This window comes from Paralichthys olivaceus, chromosome 3, assembly GCF_024713975.1.
Source record: "Paralichthys olivaceus isolate ysfri-2021 chromosome 3, ASM2471397v2, whole genome shotgun sequence".
NCBI lineage: Eukaryota > Metazoa > Chordata > Actinopteri > Pleuronectiformes > Paralichthyidae > Paralichthys > Paralichthys olivaceus.
Genome location: NC_091095.1, coordinates 9,639,016 through 9,664,255, shown reverse-complemented (window position 1 = coordinate 9,664,255; position 25,240 = coordinate 9,639,016). Strand labels below are relative to the sequence as shown.

The window sequence follows — 25,240 nt, the reverse complement described above, 5'->3', positions numbered from 1 at the left end:
CGGATGAGTGAGAGAGTGAGTTCAGTGCTGAGCAGCTCACATCTGCATCACACACACACACACACACACACACACACACACACCGTTAACACCTCGTTCCGATGGAAAGGATTCTTCGTATCGTTTAGAAGCAGAGGAAACAAAAAGTGAAGGATTTGATCGTGTCGCTCTTCTCTGCTCTGGATCATCTTCAGCAGGCTGCGATATTCACTGACCGGGTTGTTGGTTCATCGCATGAGAGCAGGGACGTCTGAGGAGAAGAGAACATGTAAGTAGCATCTTCTTCTTCATTGTAGATATCTGACTGATTCTATCCGAGTTCCGTCCTCCTTTGTTTGGTGGAGTTTCCATCCTGAGGTGCAGAGGATACCTTCAGACCTTAGTGGAAGTCACTCCTCAGAATCATCTAAAAAGCTTAAAATCGATTTAAAATTGAAGTCTTATGAGAACATCCTCAGAGTGATTCTTACAGTTATTAATTGTGCAAACCTCTTAAAGAGAGAACAAGAATTTAACAGATTAATTATAAGGCACATTATGATTTTCCAATTTTAACTTAGTGTTGTAGAGGCTATATTCTATACATTTCTAATAATGAGAAAATGTATACGTTTAAGTTGTGAGGGTATTTCAGGTTTTAAAAGCTGCTCTAACTTTGTCTCAAGATGTTTAGAGTAACAGATGGATATAACTACTTATGCGATGAGGATTTTTAAAGGTGCGTTGACCCAATCTGATTTCTGACTTGGATTTATTCTTGTTTGTGGTTATTGTGGGCCCCTCTAACTCTGAAGGTAGAGGGGCCCACCCCCTGGGAGTGTCCTCTCAGGGGTCGTGACTGAAACAAGCCCCGGCATGACATGATGGAAATGTGAGAGTTTGAAGTGCAGGGGGGGGGGGGGGGGGGGGGGGGGGGGGTTACTCACTTTCCTGTGTGCATTCCACGTCTCGTTCCAGAAGTGACAGTGGTTGAGTAAAAAGTGCTGCTTTATCCGACCGTGTTTAAAAACAGACTCAAGAAACCACATGTCTATCCATAAAGGTAAAAGCAGGACAACTCAGAGGAGGTGACATTTACATTTTTAGTTGTTTGTGTATGCAGAAGCTACTAACAGAGAGAACACTGTACCATGGACTTAAAAATCTTTCTTACTTGCAACACATCAAACAGAAAGAATTCAGATAATGCCTACAGGGATTAACCTTGTTAAGTGTGGGCTGTTTGCTCGTAAATATACTTACAACTTAATAAATTAGATATACTTTGAGTTAGTTTAAGGGACATATTGTGTGGATTTGAACTTCCTCCATAAAGTTCAACATGAAGTTAATCCTAAAATTCAATGGTTAGCTTCCGTCCATGCAGAAGTGTCTGGGGTAGATGTTTGTGCCCGACTTCCCCGACTGACATCTGTGATCCTTATCGTCTCCCAGGTTCAACAACAGAGATCGCTGGAGGGTCTACAAGACGGTGAGCCTCATGTTTTTCCTGGCTGCAGTGGCGCTGACTGTTGTCCAGAGGGGGAGCATCAACATGGGGACTCCCTTCGAACTCCAGAGGCAGGCTCGCATGGATACCTCTGAGGGAGCGGAGCCTGATGCCGCACTGGGGATGAAAATCTTCTGGAAAGTTGGTAAACGCCAGCCAAAGCGCAAAGCCCATGCCACCACACGGGATTCCACAATCACTGAAACCTGGGATATAACCAGCTCCAACTGTAGCGCCAACCTCAACCTCTCCAGCCAGGACTGGTTCAGGAGCCTGGAGGGAAATTTCAAGCAGTTCATGCTTTATCGACACTGCCGTTACTTCCCCATGCTCCTTAACCACCCAGAGGGGTGTAGAGGGGACATTTACTTGCTCATGGTAATTAAATCAGTGGCCACCCAGCATGACCGCAGGGAGGTCATCCGAAAAACCTGGGGCAAAGGGCAGGTGGTGGATGGCAAGAGGATAAAGACCCTCTTCCTTCTTGGTAAAACCTCCAATGAGGCGGAGAGGGCGAACCATCAGAAGCTTGTGGAGTATGAGAACCACATCTATGGAGATATCCTCCAGTGGGATTTCTTGGATAGCTTCTTCAACCTCACACTGAAAGAGACTCACTTCCTCAAGTGGTTCCACACTTACTGTCCCAGCGTGCGCTACGTCTTTAAAGGGGATGACGATGTGTTTGTCAGCGTGGAGAACATCATCGAGTACCTGGAAAGCATTAGCAATGATAAGGACCTGTTTGTGGGGGATGTGATTTTCAAGGCTAAGCCCATACGTAAAAAAGAAAACAAGTACTACATACCCCAGGCTCTGTATAATAAGACACTATACCCTCCATATGCAGGTGGAGGAGGTTTTCTGATGGATGGGACCCTGGCGAGGAAGCTTTACTCGGTTGCGGACACCCTGGAGCTCTACCCCATCGACGATGTCTTTTTGGGCATGTGTCTGGAGTTACTCCGGGTCACTCCCATAAAACACGATGCCTTTAAGACGTTCGGCTTGGTGAAAAATAAGAACAGTAAAATGAACCGAGAACCCTGTTTCTTTAAGAGCATGATTGTGGTGCACAAACTGCTCCCATCAGACCTCATGCACATGTGGAATCTGGTGAACAGTGACCTGGTCTGCTCACAGAAAGTGAAGATCCTATAGCTGAACGAGAACACCAGGTGAGACAGCCTGGGTGGATACAAAAGGGAAGTACAATGCGGTGCTTGAGGTATACTTCCCAGTAAACTCTCCTTTGTGTGGAGAGGGACCACTACAATATTTGATTTTCCTGATTCTGTGCAGCAATGTTATTTTTGGATGATCTCCATTAAAAGTCAAGTAAATTATAGATTTTTTTTTTTAAAGACTGACTTAGAATTGTGTATTTATATTGGCATTTTGAAGAACTATCACTGTCCGAATGGAGATTCAGACAATTCTCCCTACCTCTGTGATTTGGGCCCAAAATCTCGTAATTTCATCATTGGTGACCTTTTGTACTGACATAAACCATCATAGCATTATTTGCAAATACATTACACGTTGTTAACTTTTCATATCACAGAGGTCCTTGCACTCATTTGTTTGGTATGTGACTTGTCTTGATCCAGACTACTACTACTCCTAAAGGCTTCTACTGGAGACCTTTGAATAAAATGTGTAAACTTGTTACATGTATGCTGTCTGTGCATTTGAATGTGCTGATATACTTGACATGGACTTGGTAGGGGTTTTGCAATGACACTGTGAACTAAAACTATTGCTGGTACGAGCATATGACATGTTAATTTAATCGCCCCCCGCCAGTAAAAAGGGGGCACACGTGGAGGTTTCTCATGTTTAATTTAAAAGCATATTAATTGTTGTGGGTGTAGTGGGGGATGATTGTGTCCGGGTGATGTAAATATGTGTAAAAGAAAAAATCTAAATGTATATAGAATGTCATTTGTAAATAAAAACATCTTGACAAACCAGTCTTTGAAATTCTGTCAGTGATTGGCTGTTTTTATGTTTCGCCTTGCATTGAGTATCTATGTATAACAGGTCACTCAACAATAGTGCCCAGTGTTGACACAGGGATATCGGTTACACGACTTAACAGCAAAGAAAGGATGCATGTACAAACAACCATGACAGACATAATGGTGCTCTCAAAACCATGTCTTATATAAAATGTTAATTTGATGCGTGATTCAAAAACTTAACCCAAGAGTATGTTTTGTGTTCTATACAGCCGTGGTAAAATAGAGCTGTCACTTTACTTCACTCTAATGTACTATTTGAATATACAAATCTTCTGCATTATACCACACAGAACCTCAAATGTATTATTATATATTATATTATTGGGATATATGTGGGAGTTTGTTTTAACCTATGGTCTATTTTGTATTTGTTTTCAGAAAGCAGCTCCTGGCTTGGTGTGACATTTCACACTGTTTATGTTAAGTGTCCCTGCCAAACATCGTACGACTTTTCCCCGGGCAGGACTGCTGAGACCAATACCACCAGGTAACAGTGGAGATATTGTTTCGTGCTCCAAGTTGGCCCCAAAAGACAAAGAGGGCACCGCAAAACAAAAACCTTCCTGTTGTTCCTCACAAATCTCTCCCAGGACAAAGACAAGAAAGCCCATACAGAAACAGGATCTTGTCTGTATTGTGTTTCATAAGGGGTGCACTCGCCAACACAGAAGCATAGCTTAAGAACGTTTATCTCTTTCAACAGCCTTATTTGCTCAACACAAACTACAGTGATACAGAGTCGAACTTCTCATGAACATGAGCTGAATCATCTCTATTCTTGGTTCTCAAATAACGTTTTCATGGTCACCATTTTGACATGAAACAGTAGGTAAACTACTAATTCAGGGGTCGTATCCTTTGGAGAACTCCCTCTACTCGGTCTAAGAAAACAAATCTTTACGGAGGATTTCCCATTTGTATCCCCAGCATGAGGAGGCTGCACCCGTTCAATCTTGTGTCACTTCAGGGATGGAAGGACGCATTTTGTCGGCTGCATTGTTGAGGCCTTTAAAATGGAACAGCCTAGCCCGGTCGCACCACTGTGACACCAACAGTATTCAAATGCAGCCTCTGAAGGTTTTACCTAACTGATCTAAGTCTATTTCCCCTTTTGTCTGGGCTTCAGTGGGGTTGGAGTTTCTGGCAACACAATGGTGTGAATTGAGGTGTCAAGTATGCAAATGTTTGAAGTGAATTCTTGTACTGTTTCACATTCCAGGAAACGATCTAAAAAAGGATGTTACCATGTGAGAAACTGTTGCATCTTGAGTTTCACACCAGATATGTAGATGTAGATAATGCAAAGGTCAGTAAAATGAGCTGAAATAGCTTGACAGTATAGACACTCTCCGTAATGGCCACATAATGTAAACCTTTTACTTTAGAGGTGAATACATGTTTTAAGTTATAGGTTCAGACAAAGGTTAGATTAAGAGTTAAGGTTTTGAAAGGTGAAGTTGTGGCAAAGGTTAGAGCAGGTTTCCAGGAAGTTAAAGAACGTGATATTGTTAAGCCCCACGATTACATGGCCTTATGAGGCGAACGACATGTAAAATCACTGACTACCACTGATACCAATCAAGATCAGAGAGCCTTTAAAACAGCAGAACCATGGGATTTATTATCGTCAAACGACACAATACACACAATGTTAAAACCCCATGCTGAGGCCCAGCAGCCCCCACACTGGAAGCCTCCCCTCTGATCCTGACACAGGAGTTTTTAAAGAATCTCCAGCCACTGGCCAGGTGCACCTCATTGATGACCGATTGGTTTAATCAGGCTGGAGCTAGAGGAGAGACAAGAAAAACAGGGACACAGTACAGGAAAGTTTCAACATGCAACAGATATCATGTGAGTCATGTGTGTGTCGTCCTGTGAAAGTACCCTGAGCAAATAAAGGTTTAAAAAGATAAATTAAGATGTAACTTTTATGGTAGGAAGTCATAGGTTTATGGACCATTGCTACATTGTGTACTTTATAAGTGTGTGAGACTCTGGGTCACTAAAAAACCTCATCCACTTCCTCAAAGCTCTGGAGACCAAATCTGCAGCTAAAGAGGCGAATAAATACTATGGCGAAGATCAGAACTCACAATTTATGCTCTGCCTTTGCGTAAAACACGACTATTGAACAACCATCCTGACTTTTTCCCACCCAAAGCTAATGAAAAAAATAAAATTAACCACCAACCCAAATGTACCATCATTTAATTTAAATGTCCCACTTCGGTGAGGATATTTGTATGTGAGAGCACACCCAGCTCTCCAACCTGCAGGCAGATCAGGAGCTGTGTATTTGTTGACAGTAATTGGTGGAAGCGTTTGATGTCAGCATGGTCAGTGGATCAGCTGGAAGGGACTGTAAACTTTCACACTGACCCTTGAGTTTCTTCAAAGCATGGTTGGAGATGGGAACGTTGTTGCTCTGGCTAAAATTAAAAAGTACATTCCTCAACCTACAGGCTGCTGACTACAGCCTTTCCAAGCATGGAATGCATCACAGAGCGTCTTATAAAGCATATAGTGCCGTTATTGTTTAATGGAGGTGTAATGTAGATACTCCAGCATGATTGTAAGTAAGTTTGTAAATCAAGCTTTATTCTCAACAGAATGGCAACAAATGCATGGAGGGCAGGACAATATTTCCTAACAGAGCAAACAAGCATCAAAAAGCATTTACATCCTACCTTAGAAATCATTTGGAAAACCTGAGAGTGAAGAACTAAATATTCATCATAAACATCATGAATAAACAGAAACTGTTTTACAGCTAAAGACTAACTCATTATTACCAGCCTGCTAAAGTTAAGGGAATAGTTTGGCTTCACTTTTAGGAACCATCATCCATCTTTAACGAACATTATTATTTAGCAAATTAGTAAGAGAGCTTATAGAGCACTAACCTACTTTAACCAACCGTTGTTAAACTACTTATTGCTGTTTTTCCGAACCCATACAAGGAAACAAAGTTTTACAACAACACATTTTGGTGTTGATCTTATCTTATGGTATATGCAAATACAAAAAATCACAGTAAACATAATGTTAGTTTATAATAAGTTCCAGTCAAATTCTAATGCTCTGTGGCTATTTGAAAGGCAATTTGAAGACATATTTAATTTCCTCATCTGAATTATGAATTTATGTGATCAAAATGTTAAAATGTTCTCCAGAATTGAGACAGACACTTACCACAGTGTGTTCTGTATTACATTTATCCTGGAAATAGATTATTATTCGTGTACCCACTCAGAAGATAAAGGCATCTCAGACCCTGTCTCCCTACATCACATTGGAAAACAGACCAAGCCAATGTGACTTCATAGTACATCTGCGCTATAGGACACCGCATGCACGACAAAAGTCCATTGTGAAGAGTATTCTGAGCATTATACTCCCATTTACAGAGAGCCCTTTTTAGACCAGCCACTACACAAACGAGATAAAGTATCAGTCTCTGTCCTCTATATATGTGACTCTTGATTAACCGAGCCTAAACTGTCACCCTCACCCTCAGACATATTGTCTAAACATAGCTTCTTGTATTTTGCTAAAAATAAACAGATTCTTCCTCATTTAATTTACAAGAAAACTGCCTGCGAATCCCATCACTGGCTGCATCTGGATTTGCTCAGCTAGATAACACAGCTCTACAGCTCGCCCCTGTGGATGTGGCTGTTCAGAAAAGCCGGCGTGACCTCTGTCACTGTTCAAGTCAGGGGGCAACTCATCTCTAAATAGAGGTATTCAGTGGTGCCATCATCAGGGCCTCCAGCACAGACACCTTCACGGACAAAAGGTCCCTGTTGAGAGAGCAGGGCCACGGGATAACAGCATACTGCCGTCCTGTGTGGTGGTGTCACTACCAAGGGACATGTACTCCGCTAGCCACTGAGGAATCAAAGTGTTACTGTGTGTAGACAAAGAGACGCCATCAAATCTAAAACATGCATTATCCATTTACTTCTATTCTGATTTTTAAGGTGCTGATATGGTTGTTGCAAGGAGCATGGTCTATTTTTTTTTTTTTTACATGAGGTGCTGTTTGCCGGGGGAGGCATCACTGAAGCCAACGAGTATTGCATATACTGTATGTAACTTGCCTCCGCACAGCAGTTAACAAACACTCAGTATCAGTCCCTTCAAGTACCCTCCACCAAGACCCATTAGATCTTTTGAGAAATGTATGTAAATGTTTAGTGAAAAAATCTTCCTGGATTTGCACATTTAATGAGTTCTACCTTAGATCATGTTCCAATCAACCAACAAGTTGAATTGAGATTGGTTGACTAGCTTTTGAATTCTCCTGCTAATAAAAATTAATGCAGAGGGAAACAGCCTCCTCAGCAGAGGGGATGATAGTTGAGTTTCTCATCTATAGGAGCAGAATGTACAAATAGAGGGCTTTAATCTGCTCTTTACAACACCAGTTAAACATGAGACTAAAGGACAGGTTGGGTCAGAAACCTTGAACGCTTGATTTTCAGTGTTAACAGTTGATTCCAACACATTTTGTTAATTGGAAAATTTGAGTTAAATTCATCACGTTAGACTAGAAACCCTCAAGTTGAGTTATGCTGGCATCAGAAATGTGAAGCTTTCCTTGTTAAAACCGAAAGAGACAAGAGTCAGTCAGGGCATCCTGATTGAAACAACTGTGCCTAGAATCATGTTCAATTTTTGCATTGAGTATGCCACTGCCCCCTTCTGGGCAAAATCTGAAATGTCTGAAGAAATGTAAATTTAAGTAGACACTGCCACCTAGCGAAAAATGCAAATTCAACAAATCAGTTGCTTGTGTATTTGTTAGGTTTTAAGACAGGACAGTATGGTATATTCAAAAAATAACCAGATTTTATGGTTCATCCATTTCCACTTATCACAGGTAGAAACAGTCAGGAAGTGTTTGAGCTGACTCAGATGACAATCTTGACAAAAGCAGAGTTGGTTTCAAGGATGTTGTATTGCAGATGCAGCAAGTAGCTCATTGACGAGTGCAATGACAGACATTTAAAAATCACCACCTACAAGGTTTTATTCAATCACATGAAAATCTTGAGATTCTCTGATGGGAAAAATTAGTCAATGCACTACAAATATTTTATGTTACATAGATACTGTTCATTCAACCTCTGACACAAACTGTGCCCCACCAAACAGACATGAACATCTTTGCCATGTTCTTAATATCCAACCCTCCAGTCTATCAAAATATGCTTTGCACATTACAGTAAAATGTGGCACCTAATGCAAACTAAATGACAAACAAAATAAAAACAAAAACATATGGATACAAGTGTATTTTTTTACAAAAGGTAAAATGAAATCATACAAACTGTTTAAATTTACACAATGTATCTGACGAAGACTCATTTTTTCACAGCAAACTTGTTTGCCAGACCCATTCCGTTTTACTCCTTCGGTAAAGTAAGCTAATAAGGGTGAGAGGTGCAGTTTGCATTTGGGACATTCAGTACTCGCACGTACTACTCGAGTTGAAAAGGTCAAAAGTACCATTCTGGCACACAAGGGTGGGGAAAGTTGCAGGATCTAAATAAAGGGCTAAAATGCCCATAAACAGTTAAATATTTATCAATGACGCTTTGTGGAATGTCCAAAAGCTCTGAAAACTGATGAAACCAGAGTCCATTCAAAAGGTAAAATAGACTAAAGACTTAGTCATCAAACTTGATTTTCTTCCCCTGGGGTTTGGCTCCAAATCCACCGCCGCCTCTTCCACCTTAAATGAAAAGACAAATTATTATTAATTATATCCAAGTCTGATGCATATGAAAATATGTGTTTTAGTAATTGTCAGTCTATAAACCCTTTGCATGGGTATTGATCAGGACTGATCGTCCCTCATCAAAAACATAACAAATCATATTTTCACAGTTATTTTTACTATGCTCCCCCACCCCCTCAAAGGCAACCATTTCCTTTACCTCCAAATCCGCCACGGCCTCCTCTGCCGCCACCACCGCGGCTGCCAAATCCACCTCTGCCTCCTCTGCCTCCACCTCCGCGGCCGCCAAATCCACCACGACCGCCTCTGCCTCCACCACCACGGCCGCCGAATCCGCCTCCGAATCCGCCGCCAAATCCACCGCCACCTCGGCCTCCACGGAAGCCACCTTCACCCTTGGGCTTGGCATAGTCCAGGGTCACCCTGCTGCCATCGATCTCACCGTCCTCCATTGCCTCCTTGGCAGCCTTGCAGTCGTCCTCGTTGTCAAAGTCAACAAAGCCAAATCTGCAAGAAAAGACAACAGGTTTATTTAAATTGAAAATGAACACTTGTTAGAGATGAGTATATCATTCAGTCTCACTGGGTCGTATTGTGTTGTTTTTATTTCACATCAGACATAGGCAACTTCCACTGAGGTAGCTTCCCGTTTAACTGTGAGTTTGCTCTACTTCTCATGCGAATCCACTCTGTCACTCGGGGACAGATCGGTTATCACAAGAAGTGTAAGAGGGAATATTTACGACTCCTCACACTTACCCTTTAGATGATCCAGTGTCTCTGTCTGTGACTATCCTGGCGGCAACAGCACCATCAAACGCATCTTTAAGGGTATGATCTGATGTGTCCTCAGAGAGACCCTTGACGAAGAGGGTTTTTGTTGGACCTGGACACAGAAGCAAGTCATTAAAATCTACAGCTTGTAAGGCTGAGAGGTATGAATGTCACAGCGATTGAGGATAGAACCGGCAGACGATAACACACACCGGTACCGAAGACATAGCATTGTATTCACTTTTCCTCCGTACATTACACGCATGGGTACTTAACAACCACATGCATGCCAAGAAATGGAGGGTATGTGGACATATCAACATGGGTTGAACAAATCTGTGGCACTGAAATGGATTAGTCTAATCATATTGCACAAAACACCATTCTGCAGGTCTGACCAAACATTTTTTGAAAAACAAATGATCTTGCATTCACAGACCAGACCAGGACTCAACTGTCTGATTTGTTGTAAAATTTCAGGAGATTATGTTTTCATCCTATCTGGCAAAATTCATGTGGGATAATGTCCAAATATGGCCATATGTTCTGTTTGAAGACTTACCAGAGTTTCCTCTTCCTCCATCCCTGCCACCACTGTTCTGGCTGAACTCCAGTCTGATTGTCCTGCCTTCAATTTCTGAGTTGTTGAGGTTTTCCAAAGCTTCCTTAGCTTCATCTGCGCTTTCAAACTCTACAAAAGCAAAACTAAGAAGAGAGGTATGCATTAGCCAAAAGTCATCATCTTTAAAAGCATGTAATATATCACTGTTATTGTCAAACGATTCCTCAAATTAAAAATGTATAGTTGTTGCACAGCAGACATATGCAACACCCATATGCAACCAGGGCAAGCATGTTCTAACTGTGCAGTGGCTCTGCTTCTCGTGCGAATCCATGCAGAATCATGGGTAAGATTAAGAGGAGCTCATGAGAAGGTTGCAGTTTCAGATTCAATTCTAATACAACTTAAAATCCATTGGGTGAAAGTCTCCTTGAAGTTACAACTTTTATCAGATACTCACCCTTTGGGTCTGCCATCTTTCTGTGGAATCCTAATAGACACAGCTTTCTCAAATGTGGATTGTAAGACTTCCTCTGTGGCACTGAAGGCAAGGTTATTCACCACCAGTGTCTTACTGGCTGCTCCTGTTGCTACAGGGAGAGAAGGGAGGAGATAACCATTAGCTTTAGTTAGGACGCATCAATCAGTGATGTTAGTAATTTCAGTGCACTAAAGTAGCATTAGCATTTAGCACTAACAATGCATCTGCTTGTTTATTAAACCCTCTTAAGAACAATTCACTAATTACACAACTTTACATTACTCTGGTCTTGGATAGTTTCAATCCCACCACAGGTGTCATAGCTTTATAAAAATGTTCATTTACCTGCCACCTTGCCCCCTTTCTGACTCTTGTCTCCAACAAAATCAACGATGATGGATCTTCCCTGTACGTCAGCTCCCTGGGCCTCCTCCAGCATCTTCTCTGCTTCAGCCTCAGATTTAAACTCAATGTAGGCAATGCTGTCAACACAAAATGGAAGATTAGTTAAATACCTATTATGCAAAAACTACATTTTGTGGTTATGTTATTAAACTGTGGTGAAGCCAGTTTTCAACAACTATACTTTGTGTTTTTATGTAAATTTTCCTCGTGGTGTAATCTGTGCCAAAAAGTTAATCAACAGTAAATTGCTAGCTTGTTCTTACCCTCTATTTGAACCATTCTGGCCTGGCGGTAACCTGACATCAACTGCATCTTCAAAAACTTCTTTCAGGTCATCAGTTGTTGCAGAGAATGGAAGGTTTTTCACAAACAGTGTCCGTGCGTCTCTCTCTATGGGACATAAATCAATATCACCAACTATTACGACAAAATTCTTTTCCTACTTAATACAATTTTATCAACTGCCAAAATGGAAGCCCATCTGCTTTACCAGATGTGCAAAAAACTTCGGAGTCTTACCTTTCTTGCCCTCTTGTGAATTCTCTTTGCTGCGGGCCCTGTCCAACTTCAGCTCCTGGCCCATAACCTTTTTGCCATTGAGCTCCAGTGCCTTCTGCATGTCCTCCTCTGACGCAAAGTCCACATAGCCAAATTTCCTGGTGAGGCAAGTCATGAACAATTACACTCTTGCTTGAAAAGGGAAAGAAGATTTATTGCTTGGTTACTTTATCTACACTCTTTGGATGACTTCAGAGCAGACAGTTGGAAGCAACACTACCATTACAGGACAACTATCAAAAGCCAGATGCACACCTACTATTAACATAATATTGATCTGTGCATGTATAAACACCACACTAGATTATTCTTTTATTACTCATTGTCAAAGTTTCCTATGCCACTTCTGGTATATAACTGTATACAAAGAAGAAAGCTTAAATGTGTTTTAATGGTTGCTTACTTGGATCCACCTAACCGCACATCAGCAACCTCAAGGCTGTTCTTTTCGAAGAACTTCCTCAGGGATGATTTGATCTCATCAAAATCTTTGTTGGAGTTCAAGTTTCCAATAAACAGACAGAATCCTGAAAAATGAGTGAAGTTCAAGTTAGTTTTTTGTGTGCAAGATTCTCTTCATTCAATCATTTGTGTGAGATTCAGAATAATAAGGTGACATCACACATCAGTATTAAGTCCCTTGTTTGTCATCATAAAATGTTGAAATTTGATTGCCAGGGTTGGGTGCACTCTTACCTTCTCCTTCTGACTTTGCTTTTTTAGCAGGGGGTGTGTCCTTTTTGCTCTCTGCCTTCCTCTTTCCAGGAGTCACTGGAGCATCTATGGAGACATGAAGGTTGCATGAGTCAAGAGAATTTAGAGATTCAGAGTGAGAATATCTGCAGCCTTTATTCTGACTATCCCCAATATTTCAATATGATTTTAGAACACAATGAGTATATACAACATGTGCAGTAGAGAGTTGCTAAATTAATGGAAAAATTAGAATGGGTCACAACTGTGAACAAACACTAAATATCTGAGGAATAAGATTGTCCATCACTCCTGTAGTGTTTCAAAAATGTAGAATGGCCTTTAGTTAATTTTCCCTTAATGAAACTCACCCTCTTCTTCTTCGTCATCGTCGTCATCATCTTCTTCGTCATCATCATCTTCCTCCTCTGACTCCTCCTTGGCCTTGACCATGCCTGCCTTCTTTGCTTTAGCAGGTGGAGCAGGAGCAGTGTCCATCTCCTCTTCAGAGTCTGCAAAACAGAAATGGTTTCAACTTATGTCAGACTGTATACTTTTAACAGAATCAAACCTATGACAACCTCCATCAGAAACAGGTGACATCATACATGTTCAGTATTAAGTCCCTTATTGATCATCATACAAGCTTGGTACTTACCATCTTCCTCATCGTCGTCATCAGATGCCTCTTTAGCAGGTGCAGCCTTTGCAGCGGGTTTGGCAGCCGCTTTTGCTGGAGTAGCCTTCTTGGGAGGTGGGGCCTCTTCTTCAGAATCATCCTCATCGTCGTCGTCATCATCAGACTCCTCTGCAGGTTGGGCCTTCACTGGGGGCTTGGCAGCAGGTTTAGCTGCAGCCTTTCCTGCTTTTTTGGGTGGTGGGGCCTCTTCTTCAGACTCATCATCTAACCAAAGCACACATTTACATTAAGACTTATAATAAAGAATGCACAACTTTTGCCTTAATGAGGAAAAACCTCACTGGACTGCATCAAAAGCAGCCAGAGGCACAAATGTCACAGCGATTGAGGATAGAACTGGCAGACGATAACACACACCAGTACCGAAGACATAGCATTGTATTCACTTTTCCTCCGTACATTACACGCATGGGTACTTAACAACCACATGCATGCCAAGAAATGGAGGGTTTGTGGACGTATATAACAAATATGTGGTGGTGAAATAGTTAATAATGTACAGAACACCATGCTGCAGGTCTTACCATCTTCATCTGACTCCTCAGCCTTTGCAGGGGCTGCCTTGGCTGGTGTTGCTTTAGCAGGGGTCTTCTTTGGTGGGGGGGCCTCCTCTTCAGACTCCTCTGCAGGATGAAAACAATTTTACAGTCAATTTGCTGATGCAGGACAAACCCACAGTAAAAGATGCTTATATTTTTTATATAACTATTGCTAACATTTTAGTTTGCATTAGTGGAGAATATTTAAAGAACCATATATTTGACCCATTTATGTAATCTGTTAAATGCATAAATATTAAGATTTTATAAACGACGTAACATCAGATTCAAATAAGCTTGAAGATATCAATCATGTCTACCCAACACCAGAGACATAAAACACAAAAAATATACTATTTAATATACATTGAATGTTTTGCTATTCATGACATGCAGCTGGTCATCCTAATAAAACTCCCATCCATAAAACTCACTTTCAGGTAGGTAACCAGATTTCTATGAATTGATACAGCCCCCCCCTCTCAGGTCACCCCTTTAAAACAAATCATCTCAGCTAACTCAGGATGTCACACTAGTGTTAGTTACGTAGTTAAATTGAAAAAATGAGCTTTGCCATTAGTTTAGACATGGTTAATTTAGTTACTTACCCGATTCATCATCATCTTCACTTTCTGCTTTTTTGGCAGTGGTGCCATTTTTCGCTGGTGTGGCTTTAGCTGGTTTAGCTTTCTTCACCACTTTAGGTGGAGGAGTCTAATTGAAGAAAAGGAAAAGATTTTAGGTCACATTAGATATGCAAAAATACCCACAGATTTCCTACTAACAAATTTAAATATAACACACCTCCTCTTCACTGCTTTCCTCCTCACTAGACTCATCCTCCACTTCTTTGGGGGGTGGAGGGGCCTTTTTCTTCAGAGCTGCTTGCTTGTTTGCTGCCTGGAAAAAACGGTAAAATGTTAAGTTGATAAAACCAAACACATTAAATCAAATGTCAAAAGCACACAATTCGGCCGAGGAGTAAAATCCTGAGATAACGTGCTCCGGGGTTGATGATCCAGCGTGTTTGCTAACTTGGGGGGTGGAGGTTACACCATGTGGTACATCAAAGATAAGACAAAAATCCCACTTCCGGTGAATTTAAAAGATAATTGAATCAGTATTCATCAGGTATACTGAGCATGAAGCAGGTTATCTTGACGCTGAACGTGTGGTGGGTGGCTCTGGTTTTCCACCTCGTGTGTCACTCGGAGCAGGCGCACAGCCCACGTGGAGCCCAGGAGGTGGGGAAGCTAACGCGTTGGGTAATTTAGCAGCTAGCAAACGAGCTTTTAAACGCACCAATCAGGTGAAAATGCTTCAAATCTAACTCCTCTACATACATTTAAAAAAAAAAGACAGACACTGGATAAGTGCGCTAACAACTCGACAGCGAAACGCTTCCGCACCAGCGCTGTTAACCACCATGCTAATGCTAACAGTTTACCAACTACGCGTTAGCACATTTCACACATATCTTCGGTGTATAGCGTCACCTGGGCCGCGGGACGCTCGATAAAATGGTTCGTTTAATTTAATCCAACAACTGCGTGCGTGCGAAAACATCCCGATTAAGTCGAGGGCGCGCGTGTGTGCCATTTTGAGTGGACGCCAGCGCTAGCAGGCCAGAGAGCCGTCTGCTACAGGCACAAACATGGCTGCTGCTGCCCAGCGAGAAAAAAAACGTCGAGTGCAGGGGGAGATTTCGCCATTTTAAATTCACCGAGGAAGACACGCACATTTACCGCGTGTTTACCGCACACAAACACCGAGCTGCGGGAGGAGGGGGAGACATTTTCCGTCGTTGTCTTGTTTTCCTCTGAAACGCAGCGGCGGATGTCTGCGGAGGCCTCGTGCGGAAACACAGCTTCGTGTATTTCACGGTCACGCAGCGTGGAAATGAAACAAACGCGCGCGTGTGTATATGTGATTTGTGTGTGTGTGTTTTCTTACCTTTGCCAATTTCACCATGGTGTCGTCGTGTGTTTCTGCGACACACAATGAACGGGACGTTTGTAGACTGGGAGCGGAGCGGCTATCGCATGCACGTGGCTCAACCGACTCGCTGGGACATTGGGCAGGAAAGAGAGACGAGGCGGAGACGCGCTCCTTACTCTCCTGCCCTGCGCGCTCACGCCGACAACGCCCACACGACCGCGTCCAGCCAATCAGCGAGCTGGGACGTCTGCTACGTGCCCGCGCCTCGCCTCCTCATGATCACAGGCGACGTGAGGTTCGAACGCTGCACGAAAACAAACGCGTCTTTGTTAAAGTGCGCAGACAAAACGTGTTCGTGAAATAAATAAGATGATGTTTCGTGTGAAATAACATCGGACGCGTCAAATCCAGAAACACTCTTAAGACTTTCGAACGCACGAGGGGTTTTCACCATCTTGTCCTGTATCGTAAAAATGAAGGAGACACCGTGTGGCTTTATTTCCACATGGTAGTAATTTTCTAACACGAATCATTGTTTATTTTAGAGATAAACATTTAAATGCAACTAGACTTTTACTTGTTGGGTGTTTTCGCAGCACAAAGCGTCTTTTTGTCCCCGTGCAGCTGTTTATGTGAACCACGTGGTCTGGGCCATTTGCCATCAGCCATGAACCACATGTGCGTCCCACCACGTGGAGCACTGCGTTGTAAACTGTTACCCAACAGCGGTGGTGAAAGTACTCTCTACTAAGTACTTTTCGAATTTGAATTGCTAGAGCACGTTTGTAAAGTACTTCACTTGTGCTGCTGTGTACTTCTACTTCTAAGAGGAAAAGTTGATATGGCCAAAAATGGAATCAAGATAAGAGTTTGATATTAGTCGATATTGATACTTATCATGATAAATGTCGTATTTCTATTCATTTTACTTTAAAATCCTTTTGTGTGAGTGAAGGCTTAGCTTTTAAACTCTTTTTTATGAGCAGAGAACGACAAACAGTAGAACATAATATTTTACAAATCGGAGGTGGATAAATGATGTGTTACAACCACTCACTGTGCTTTCACAATGAGCATTAGACGTATCGATATATAGGGAACCTTTGTTATAGAATAGAAAGCCTTTACTGTCAGTGTACAACAACAAAGTTAGAGGTGGTACTTCTGAAAAACAACGCACATTTATAAAAACTTTAAGATACCAATAAGACACAAGCAATTAAATATGAGAAAATAAAATAGTTAGTTACTGCACAGAATAGATATTGCACTTAAAAACTATAGAAATGTATAAATATATCATATCACTGAGTTTTGATGGCCCAGATAAACTGTTCTTGAGAATATTTGTTTGACTTTTGATGTACAGCATCATACAGCAGTACTTATGTTGCTATCAACATTGTTTTATTGCCCAGCCCAAAGGAAAACAATTAACTTTTTTTATATATGTATTTGTGATAAAGTTACCGCTCACTCTGTCTGTATGTTTATGAGGTAGAAAGTATTCCATTCCGTTTATTCCCAGGGGAAAAGAGCAGCACATTTGAGTAATTAACCCTGAACACCACACAGAGGCAGCATTGCATTTTACATCCCTCACTTATTTCACACAGCGCTGGGCAGAGGAATCATCCCACCTCAACCAGCACGTCTCTTTATATATTACTGGAGTCTCACACAGACATAAGCCCACCAACAGTTTACAATGTATAATGTTGATGATGATATATTAAGTATTTTTCTGCTATTTAAATATGGTGTTGTCCATTCTTCCTAACTCACCTGGGACATATAAATGGATGTCATCAGTGTCATTAGCTGTGTCTCTCAATCACAGGTGGAGATGTCTGCTGTGAAGAACGGCTGACCGACTCTGACAGATGCTTCTCAGGAAACTGTTCAAGAACATATATGTTCCTCATCCTCTCATAAAGTCTTAACATTTTTGTACTTATCTTCCTTGTGTTTTGTGTGTTTTAATGCAGATCATTACCTCCACTAAGGAGGTTATGTGTTCTTCTGGGTCTGTTTGTTGGTGCCTCAAAGAAGAACCCATAAAATGTAGTTGCTAAATCTCCCTTTGGTGAGGGTTAAAGGCCAGATCCAGGATTTTTCTCACTTTTTTTGGTTGTTTTATGACAAATACATTATTTTGGGTTATTAGGAAACGTCCCTTTTTGTTTTCTCTTGACTTAAAAACTTGACAACCATGTGTAGGATTGTTCGTCCTTGGCTGACGTGCACTCGAATGAGAGTTTATTCTTGTTTAATAAGTAATTATTTACATGAGCTGTGGATTCAACCTTTCTTTACGTGATGACACAAGCAAACACATGATATTTTTGAAAGAGAAACGTGACTCAATCTTATGACAGATTGGTTGATGAGAAGAAACATTCTCAAGAGTCAATGATTTGGTTCTTGCCGCAAGTAGTAGCAGAACGTGTCAGGTGTTAACAGTGTTTTAGCAAATGTGATTTGAACCACGACGGCGTGTTTCAGCATTTAAATATCCTTACATTTCAGTGTTTACTTGTTTTGAAAATCTACCCCTGATGTAAGCATGTGAGTTGATTTCCTTCCGGATATGTGACACAACATCTGTGTTTCGATTCCTGTCGCCTTCATGCGTTTAATTGCTGTGTTTCAAAGGAACTATGCTGAATTAGCAGAATGGAAACTTCCTCTACTCCCTGTCTGCACCTGTTGTGAAATCAATGAATAGGAAGCAAATAGAGGGAAATGGAGGACACAATGGATTTTAGGAAAAATGACAGAAAAATGCATATTTATTTCTACACGTGGAGATAAATCTTTGGTGGTGTTTCTTAAAATGTCAGTATTTTTGACAGTGTTTTTATTAATTCTCTGTTATGGGGTAGTTGGTAGAAATTCCACAAAGAATAGCTGTATTACATAATCAGCTTATTTTTTCTTGCTGGCACATGGGGTGGGCAAAAAAAAGCTGTGACACACTAGAATAGCACTAAGTAGAGAACATACCTCTGCCAAGGCCCAACAGTCAAGGCCCATATATTCAATTAAGCTGCAAATTGTTTTTCATCAAGGTCCATGAAACTTTCCCTGGGGACGTAGACAAAAGAGAAAAAAATCCTGGATCTGCCCCCTGATGTGGATCTTCACCAAAATGTAACCGCTTCTTCCCTGATCCATACAATGACCTTAGTTTTAGGCTTTAGATATAATGATGTAACAGCATCAAATTTGTATAAGACACATTTTTACATAAGAATTTAGCCCCAAATGGTTCAAATATGGCTAAAGATACTCCAGCAACACAAGAAGGGCCATAAAAGCTCGAGGTTTGTTGTGGTGTCCGGGGCAAAGGGGTTCATTTTCATCCTGGTGTTTTTCTGTGGCTTTTGAATTGTCTTTGAATGGGAAAGGCCGGATCGTTAAAGGCCTTTGACCCAATGTTTTAATGAATATTAGAAATATCAGCTTAACAAACACGGAGCGCTGGTACCTGATTCTGTTGATTTTAGCCGCTGCTCTTCTCTCTTGGTTCTCTTCACCTTGTGAGAAGCTTGTTTGACGGGTGTTATCATGATTGCCCACATTGCTTGTTCTCAGTTTTTTTACGACCCCCGTTCAATTTGCACAACAAACTATACAAGGTGTGTGTCATCTTTTTGTGTCTCAGTGTAATTGCAGCCTCTATTGTCACCAGTCTGTAATGAGCAGGTCCAGTGTTGTTTTCCCTGTTTTCTATTAAACCACATCACCTGCGTGTGTGTGTAAAATGGGTTTTCTTGTCTTATTTTGTCAGTGACCGCTTCATTAAAGAAGAAACATGCTGATCATAATAAAAGAAAGCCTTAATGTCATAGTACCAAGATTATTCTTTAGTGTAAATAATCACCAGCTGAGTCACTCAATCTCACATGTGATTGTTTTCATGGATTGCTAAATGGTATTTGTATTTCTCTGTTCACTCTGGACACTGTTATTTAAAGTCCTGTTCGAATAAGAAAACTTTAAGCTGCGGAGGTGTGAGGATGACGAGGATCCAAGAGTCTCTGCAACAAAACCTGAGAACCCACAGCGCAGAGAATCTCTTCATCTCTTCTGCTTCATCTTCTGGAGCAACACAACATCAGAGACATGTCTGATTATCAGACTCTGGCCCACTGGTGATTTTTATATCAAGTTTATAGTGTTGCTATCATTCTAGGTCATCGTGTGACTATAAAATGTTATGGTACAATGTTAAATCTCAAATTTCTTCGTGTTCTTCATCTGCCTCAGACAGTAGATTATTTTAGAAAAGTTTTGAAACTGTGTTTGTTTATTGGTAACTTGTGTTAAACTATTAAAATATGATGTCATCCACTAAGCTCCATTTCTCTAAGGTTCAGGTCAAATGAAGAAAGAAAGTAATCTAACTTGGCCTTAACTAGAATAATAATTGGTTTTATAGACACTCACATTGCATATAATAGATGCTTTTCCTCAGGTTAGAGATATTCTAGCCACATGCCCCCATATTGGTGTAGGAACTCCAGAATCTGAAGTACATATGAAATATTAGGATGGTCAAGCAGTTTCCAGGTACCGTGCAGAATATGTTCCATTCAGCCATCCATTATATATATATCTCTCTCTTATCCTTTGAGGATCTCAGCTGGCAATCTAACATTTGCAGGAGGTGGGGTACATCAGGGCTGACATGTGGAGACATACAACCATTCACACTCACATTCACACCTAAAGTCAATTTAGAGTCTTCAGTTAACCTCCCCCCCCCCATGTCTCTGAACTGTGGGAGGAAGCTGGAGTATCTGGAGAAAACCTACACACGAGCAGAGGCTTCACCGTGCTGCTCCCAGAAAATGCTCAGTTAATAGAATTCACCAGTTCCATTGAACATAAAACCCTGAGAGGAAACATGTAAGTGCACATGGAATGTTCTTTTTATCATTTTTGAAAACATTTACAACTATTTGAGACAAACGAAAAGTTACAAACAGAATTGACCTGCAGTTTGCGTCCATTTTCAAAATGTTACATAAATAAAACTCATATTTATAAATATCTCTTTTTTATAAACATATAAATAGTTTTTAAAACATAAATACATTTATGCAGGGGAAGATGAAGTACATGAATGTACAGCGGCAGCAGCAACAAATGTACAGCTTTGCAGTTTGTAGTTTTTACACCTTTGCCCGCTATCTTGTCGTATGCGTCTGCAAATTTGTTGGCCACTCTGTATGGTATACATACATGTATATATGTATATATACTGAATACTTATTTTGTATATATTTATATGAGGGTTTTGTAGCATTGTCATCTCAGTCTTTGTTTTTATGCTGGTCGTGTTGACTTTCGTACCGAAAATCTGTCACTCGGTGAGTTTGCCTTGGTTTTTTTCCCCGTCAGCTGAGAACAAACTGAATCAAAACGGTCATCCAGAGATCTAGAGAAAGAGAAGAAAAAAGAAGAAGTGAGGTTAGACACAGGTTTATAACAATAAAATCAACACAAGGTCCCTTTCTTTCAGATTTTTTTCATCAGACCCTGGTCCTTCTGAAAATCTCCAAATTGACTTTCTGTTGTTGTTAAAATCCTCTCCCTGACTCTCCTCTGACGAACATGTGTCCGACACAGACTCCCACAGGAGTGATACACTGCGGTGCATGGGGGAGGACTGATAGGTGTCAACTGATGACAAACACTCACACTTAGTCAGAAAGTCTCACTCCACCATCAGGACTTCACAGTCTGCCACAGCCACAACAAGGCCTCCAGCCACAGGACTGACTCTGCGTCACCTACAGCTTCCTCATTACTTTATTTCACCCCCACCAGCCACTTTTGTTGTTTTTGTCAAAATCACTTGGTTTCAGAGAAAAGGTTTCCCAGAACAGTCCTGGCCACCACAGGGTGCTGTGCTTATAAAAGTGTGTGGGTCTGCCCGTCTGCATCCCCACTTCCTCCGTCTCTCCCTGTCCTCTTTTTTTTTCTCCTTCAACTTGATGTATCCCTGGAGTTTCCTACATGAAGCAGATGGGACCATTCATGATAATGTGCATTAACAGAACAGTGGACTTCCTAAACATCCACATTGTTACTCATACATCAGTTTGCATCAGACTGAGTGGGTTTCAACTGTCTTTAAGGGGGTTCCTGTCCAAGGAGACACACACGCACACACACACACACACACACACACACACACACACACACACACACACACACACACACACACACACACACACAAAGACACAGACACACATAAACGCAGCATAACCTCATCTCAACTATCAACTCAACATTTGACACAATACAACCACGGCCATCACTCTCCACTTGCTCCACTGTACAATGACGCCACTGAGACCTGACTTTAATTCTGAACTGGCTTTAACTTTGGAGGCTCAGTGTCCTGAGACGACATCAAGAAAAATCCATAATCTCACTGGAACATCTTTTCTCTATTTGTTCTTTAATTGTGCTTTCTCTCTCTCTTTCCTTCTCTCTCCCTCCTTTCTCCTGTTGCCTTTTCTGCATCTGGAGACCAACACAGACAAACAGTGTCAATGCTTTCTTCTATAACTTTTTCTTCATCCATTCTTTTCTTCCATTCATCCCATTAAGGTACAGGAATTGTGACCAGTGACAAACAGAAAATATAAGTTCTCCATCCTTATTTTCCTTATTTCTTCACTCAGATCCCTCTTTTATTCTTTCTTCTGTCTCATTCTGTTGTACCACCCTTCCCACTCTTTCCTTCTTCCCATCTTCCAACCATTCATTCATCCATTTCTTGACATTCTTTCTTCCTTTTAGCCACCATGCTTCTGTTCATACATCAGAATGTCAGGTCACAGTGAAGGCTGACTGTGTTGTGAACTCACCATCACAGCCCTAGCAGCCCATGCCGCTGATGGTCCCTATCCTGTCCATCTTGTGTCCGAAGCAGCCACTCCGCGACGTGGAGCCTCCTTTCTTGTTCCCCGACTTGTGTCTCCTCGGTGTGGGTTGGTCGTTAAGGAGGCGAGCCCACATCCCTCTGGCGCGGGTGTCCATGCGTAAATCTCGCAGCAACCGTATCCGAGAGCGCACAGCATCTAAACGCCTCTCCCTCTCCTCCGACTCCAGAAACTCCGCCAGCTCCTCGCCCAGCAAACTTTTAAGAGACTGGAACAAAAATTGAAAAATAAATAATCAATAAAATGATGTATCCCTTTCGGCAAATACGTTGCGTAATGATGTATGCTTTTGATAAAATTGAAATACACGCTTTGTGCTTGTTTGAACAGAGCAGTTTGCATAACGTTAGATGTTTTAAACCTTAACCTGGTGCATGTTCACGCACCTCCAAACATCGTGTGCAGTGACCACAAGGGAGGAACCGGAGTTTTTTGTGCCATTTTACGCACATGATCGCAGGAGTAACTGATAGAATGTCTCTATCTGACCCTAAGAAAAGTTCGAATCAAACCTGAAAGTAATTTCTTAATGCGGTTAATTTAATATTGATCCTCCATTCTACTATGTGCGCGGATCAGCTCTGGTACTTCAGACATCGCTGTTGCCGTCATTGAAGAGGCACAGGTGCGTGAAACCTCGCTCCTCTGGTCTGAAAGCTGAAGCATCAACTTGTTGTCATCCGAAATTCTAGTCATCTAACTAAAACCCGTCATTGAAATACCTCATTCTTAAGTATGCGTGTTATTTCATCGATTCCGTGGACTTTTACGCACAAAACGTTCAGCTTTTGACGTGGAAAAGATCCAGTCCAAGCTGAACCTGAACAGCTCCGTCATGGAAAGTTGCTCATAAAAGTTACTAAAACATCTCTTTTATTTGAATTCCTTACTTTTAAAAGGCTTATACTGTTTTATTTCTTAGGCTTGCCACTTTACTTCATTGAGCGCTAAAATGCGAACACTGACAAATGATGCTGGAGAGCAAAAACACGGTGGTGCTGTCTGGATTGGACATCTCTGAAACACGCTCTTTGCAAAGTAAATTCCTAGATTTAAAAAAATCTTGAACGTTTTAGACTCAGAGAAAGTGATGGAATTGATTCAAATCATAAAAAAATGATGCGTAAAAGAAATGGAACCACGTAACAGCTGCTCACTCCTGACGAAGCTCCCACCAGCTAACACTGTGAACCCTCAGATCTCATTATTAACACCATAAGAAACTTCTTCTTACCTTCTGCTGCGCCTGAGATAAAGGTTTTGCGCCCATCCTTACTGAAAGCAGGGTGACCATAAGTCCACAAGCTACCAAGTACGACAAGTTCATTCTGACAGGTCTGGTATTCTCTAAGAGATTCCTCTGCGCTGAAGTTCAGAACAGCAGCCAGTCAGCTGTTAAACACAAGACGCTTCAGTCCGTCCTTTACTCCAAAGCTCCTCAAGTGTTCCTCTAACCCCGTCTATTAGTCCTCACCGCTTTATAGCCAGCCCATGGTGATGTCATGACAACCTGCGTAATGGTCCTCCTTCCTCGCCAGCCGCTGTTTTCTCTACCTGCCTCTGAGCGCGTCATGCCAAGGATTAATTAAATGATACAAGCTCCGGTCATCGGGGCTTTGGAGGAAACAAGATAGGCTATGAGCGATCAAAACGCACCGTCTCTTATGTGCTTTTTCTCCTCCAGCTCTCAGACCTCTGGCTGAGGCGCAGCGGCTGAAATCGAAGGTGGTTTCAAAGGCTTGTGCTGAAGAGTGACTTTGGCAGAGAAGTGACTTCTGAAGATGCCAGCCGCCTGCCCTGCGAAACATCTTAACAAGTCATATTTTCTTCTGTGCCAGTGAGGATATGTTTTTCTTGATAGGGGAATTAAATAATTTAACTCATTTTGAAAGAGCTTCCAGGAATGTACAATATATATGATCATATGCAGTTTTCTTAATCTAAAAACTTTCTTGAATACACATCTCATGAATCACCAGGTCCTCCGAATTCTGGATGTGGTGGTTTGCACCACAGAAGTTAATCACATTAAGCGAGAAGCCTCATCATAAAGAAATACTAATGTGTCTCGATGGGTGATGGAATGAGTTCATCTGTGATTTCTTTCTGTTTTTGTGGATCTTGGAGATTTCTCACAGTTTGGTTTTCACAGCAGTGAGACCTGCATCGCACAAGCTCACTGTGCTTAGTCAAACCGCAGAACAAAACAGACACATGCTGCAGCCCAGTGACTGTTTTGACCGGGGTCACCTCAGATGTGTGTGTGTATGTGCCTCTCTCCATACAGACACCTGCCCACACACAAAAAGAAGAATGATTTGAACTAAAGAACACGTTATATTAGCTTTTATCGTGTTATGGCTCTC

General features: G+C 41.5%; 3 protein-coding genes and 3 non-coding genes across 7 annotated transcripts; 1 reads left to right on the top strand and 5 right to left on the bottom strand.

Moving 5' to 3' along the window:
- On the top strand, positions 1–3,462 carry b3gnt7 (UDP-GlcNAc:betaGal beta-1,3-N-acetylglucosaminyltransferase 7). Of its 2 annotated transcripts, none has more exons than XM_020098319.2 (2): positions 1–268; positions 1,435–3,462. In XM_020098319.2, coding segments are annotated over exons 1-2 (1,218 nt in total). In that variant the 5' UTR covers positions 1–266; the 3' UTR covers positions 2,651–3,462. The 2 variants fall into 2 exon arrangements, with proteins under 2 accessions (XP_019953878.1, XP_069377970.1); XM_069521869.1 differs by lacking the exon at positions 1–268 and adding an exon at positions 916–1,042.
- Positions 3,463–8,525: 5,063 nt separating this feature from the next.
- ncl (nucleolin) lies at positions 8,526–16,145 on the bottom strand. The gene is made up of 16 exons (XM_020098456.2): positions 15,928–16,145; positions 14,779–14,874; positions 14,583–14,688; positions 13,960–14,058; positions 13,394–13,639; positions 13,107–13,247; positions 12,739–12,822; positions 12,446–12,569; positions 12,004–12,140; positions 11,748–11,874; positions 11,425–11,561; positions 11,059–11,188; positions 10,599–10,741; positions 10,022–10,148; positions 9,462–9,769; positions 8,526–9,256 (listed from the first exon to the last, which is right to left on the bottom strand). Exons 1-16 carry the CDS (start codon positions 15,943–15,945, stop codon positions 9,192–9,194), a joined length of 2,088 nt encoding a protein of 695 aa, XP_019954015.1. The 5' UTR covers positions 15,946–16,145; the 3' UTR covers positions 8,526–9,191.
- On the bottom strand, positions 10,202–10,339 carry LOC138407346 (small nucleolar RNA SNORA57). Its single transcript, XR_011240774.1, has one exon. It is a non-coding gene; the product is annotated as a small nucleolar RNA SNORA57 (small nucleolar RNA).
- Positions 10,840–10,973, bottom strand: LOC138407344 (small nucleolar RNA SNORA75). The gene has a single exon (XR_011240772.1). It is a non-coding gene; the product is annotated as a small nucleolar RNA SNORA75 (small nucleolar RNA).
- On the bottom strand, positions 13,746–13,883 carry LOC138407329 (small nucleolar RNA SNORA57). Its single transcript, XR_011240756.1, has one exon. It is a non-coding gene; the product is annotated as a small nucleolar RNA SNORA57 (small nucleolar RNA).
- A 5,074-nt stretch (positions 16,146–21,219) lies between the features above and the next one.
- On the bottom strand, positions 21,220–24,330 carry nppc (natriuretic peptide C). The gene is made up of 3 exons (XM_069521877.1): positions 24,109–24,330; positions 22,800–23,082; positions 21,220–21,358 (listed from the first exon to the last, which is right to left on the bottom strand). Exons 1-2 carry the CDS (start codon positions 24,199–24,201, stop codon positions 22,810–22,812), a joined length of 366 nt encoding a protein of 121 aa, XP_069377978.1. The 5' UTR covers positions 24,202–24,330; the 3' UTR covers positions 21,220–21,358; positions 22,800–22,809.
- Between the last annotated feature and the right edge of the window lie 910 nt (positions 24,331–25,240).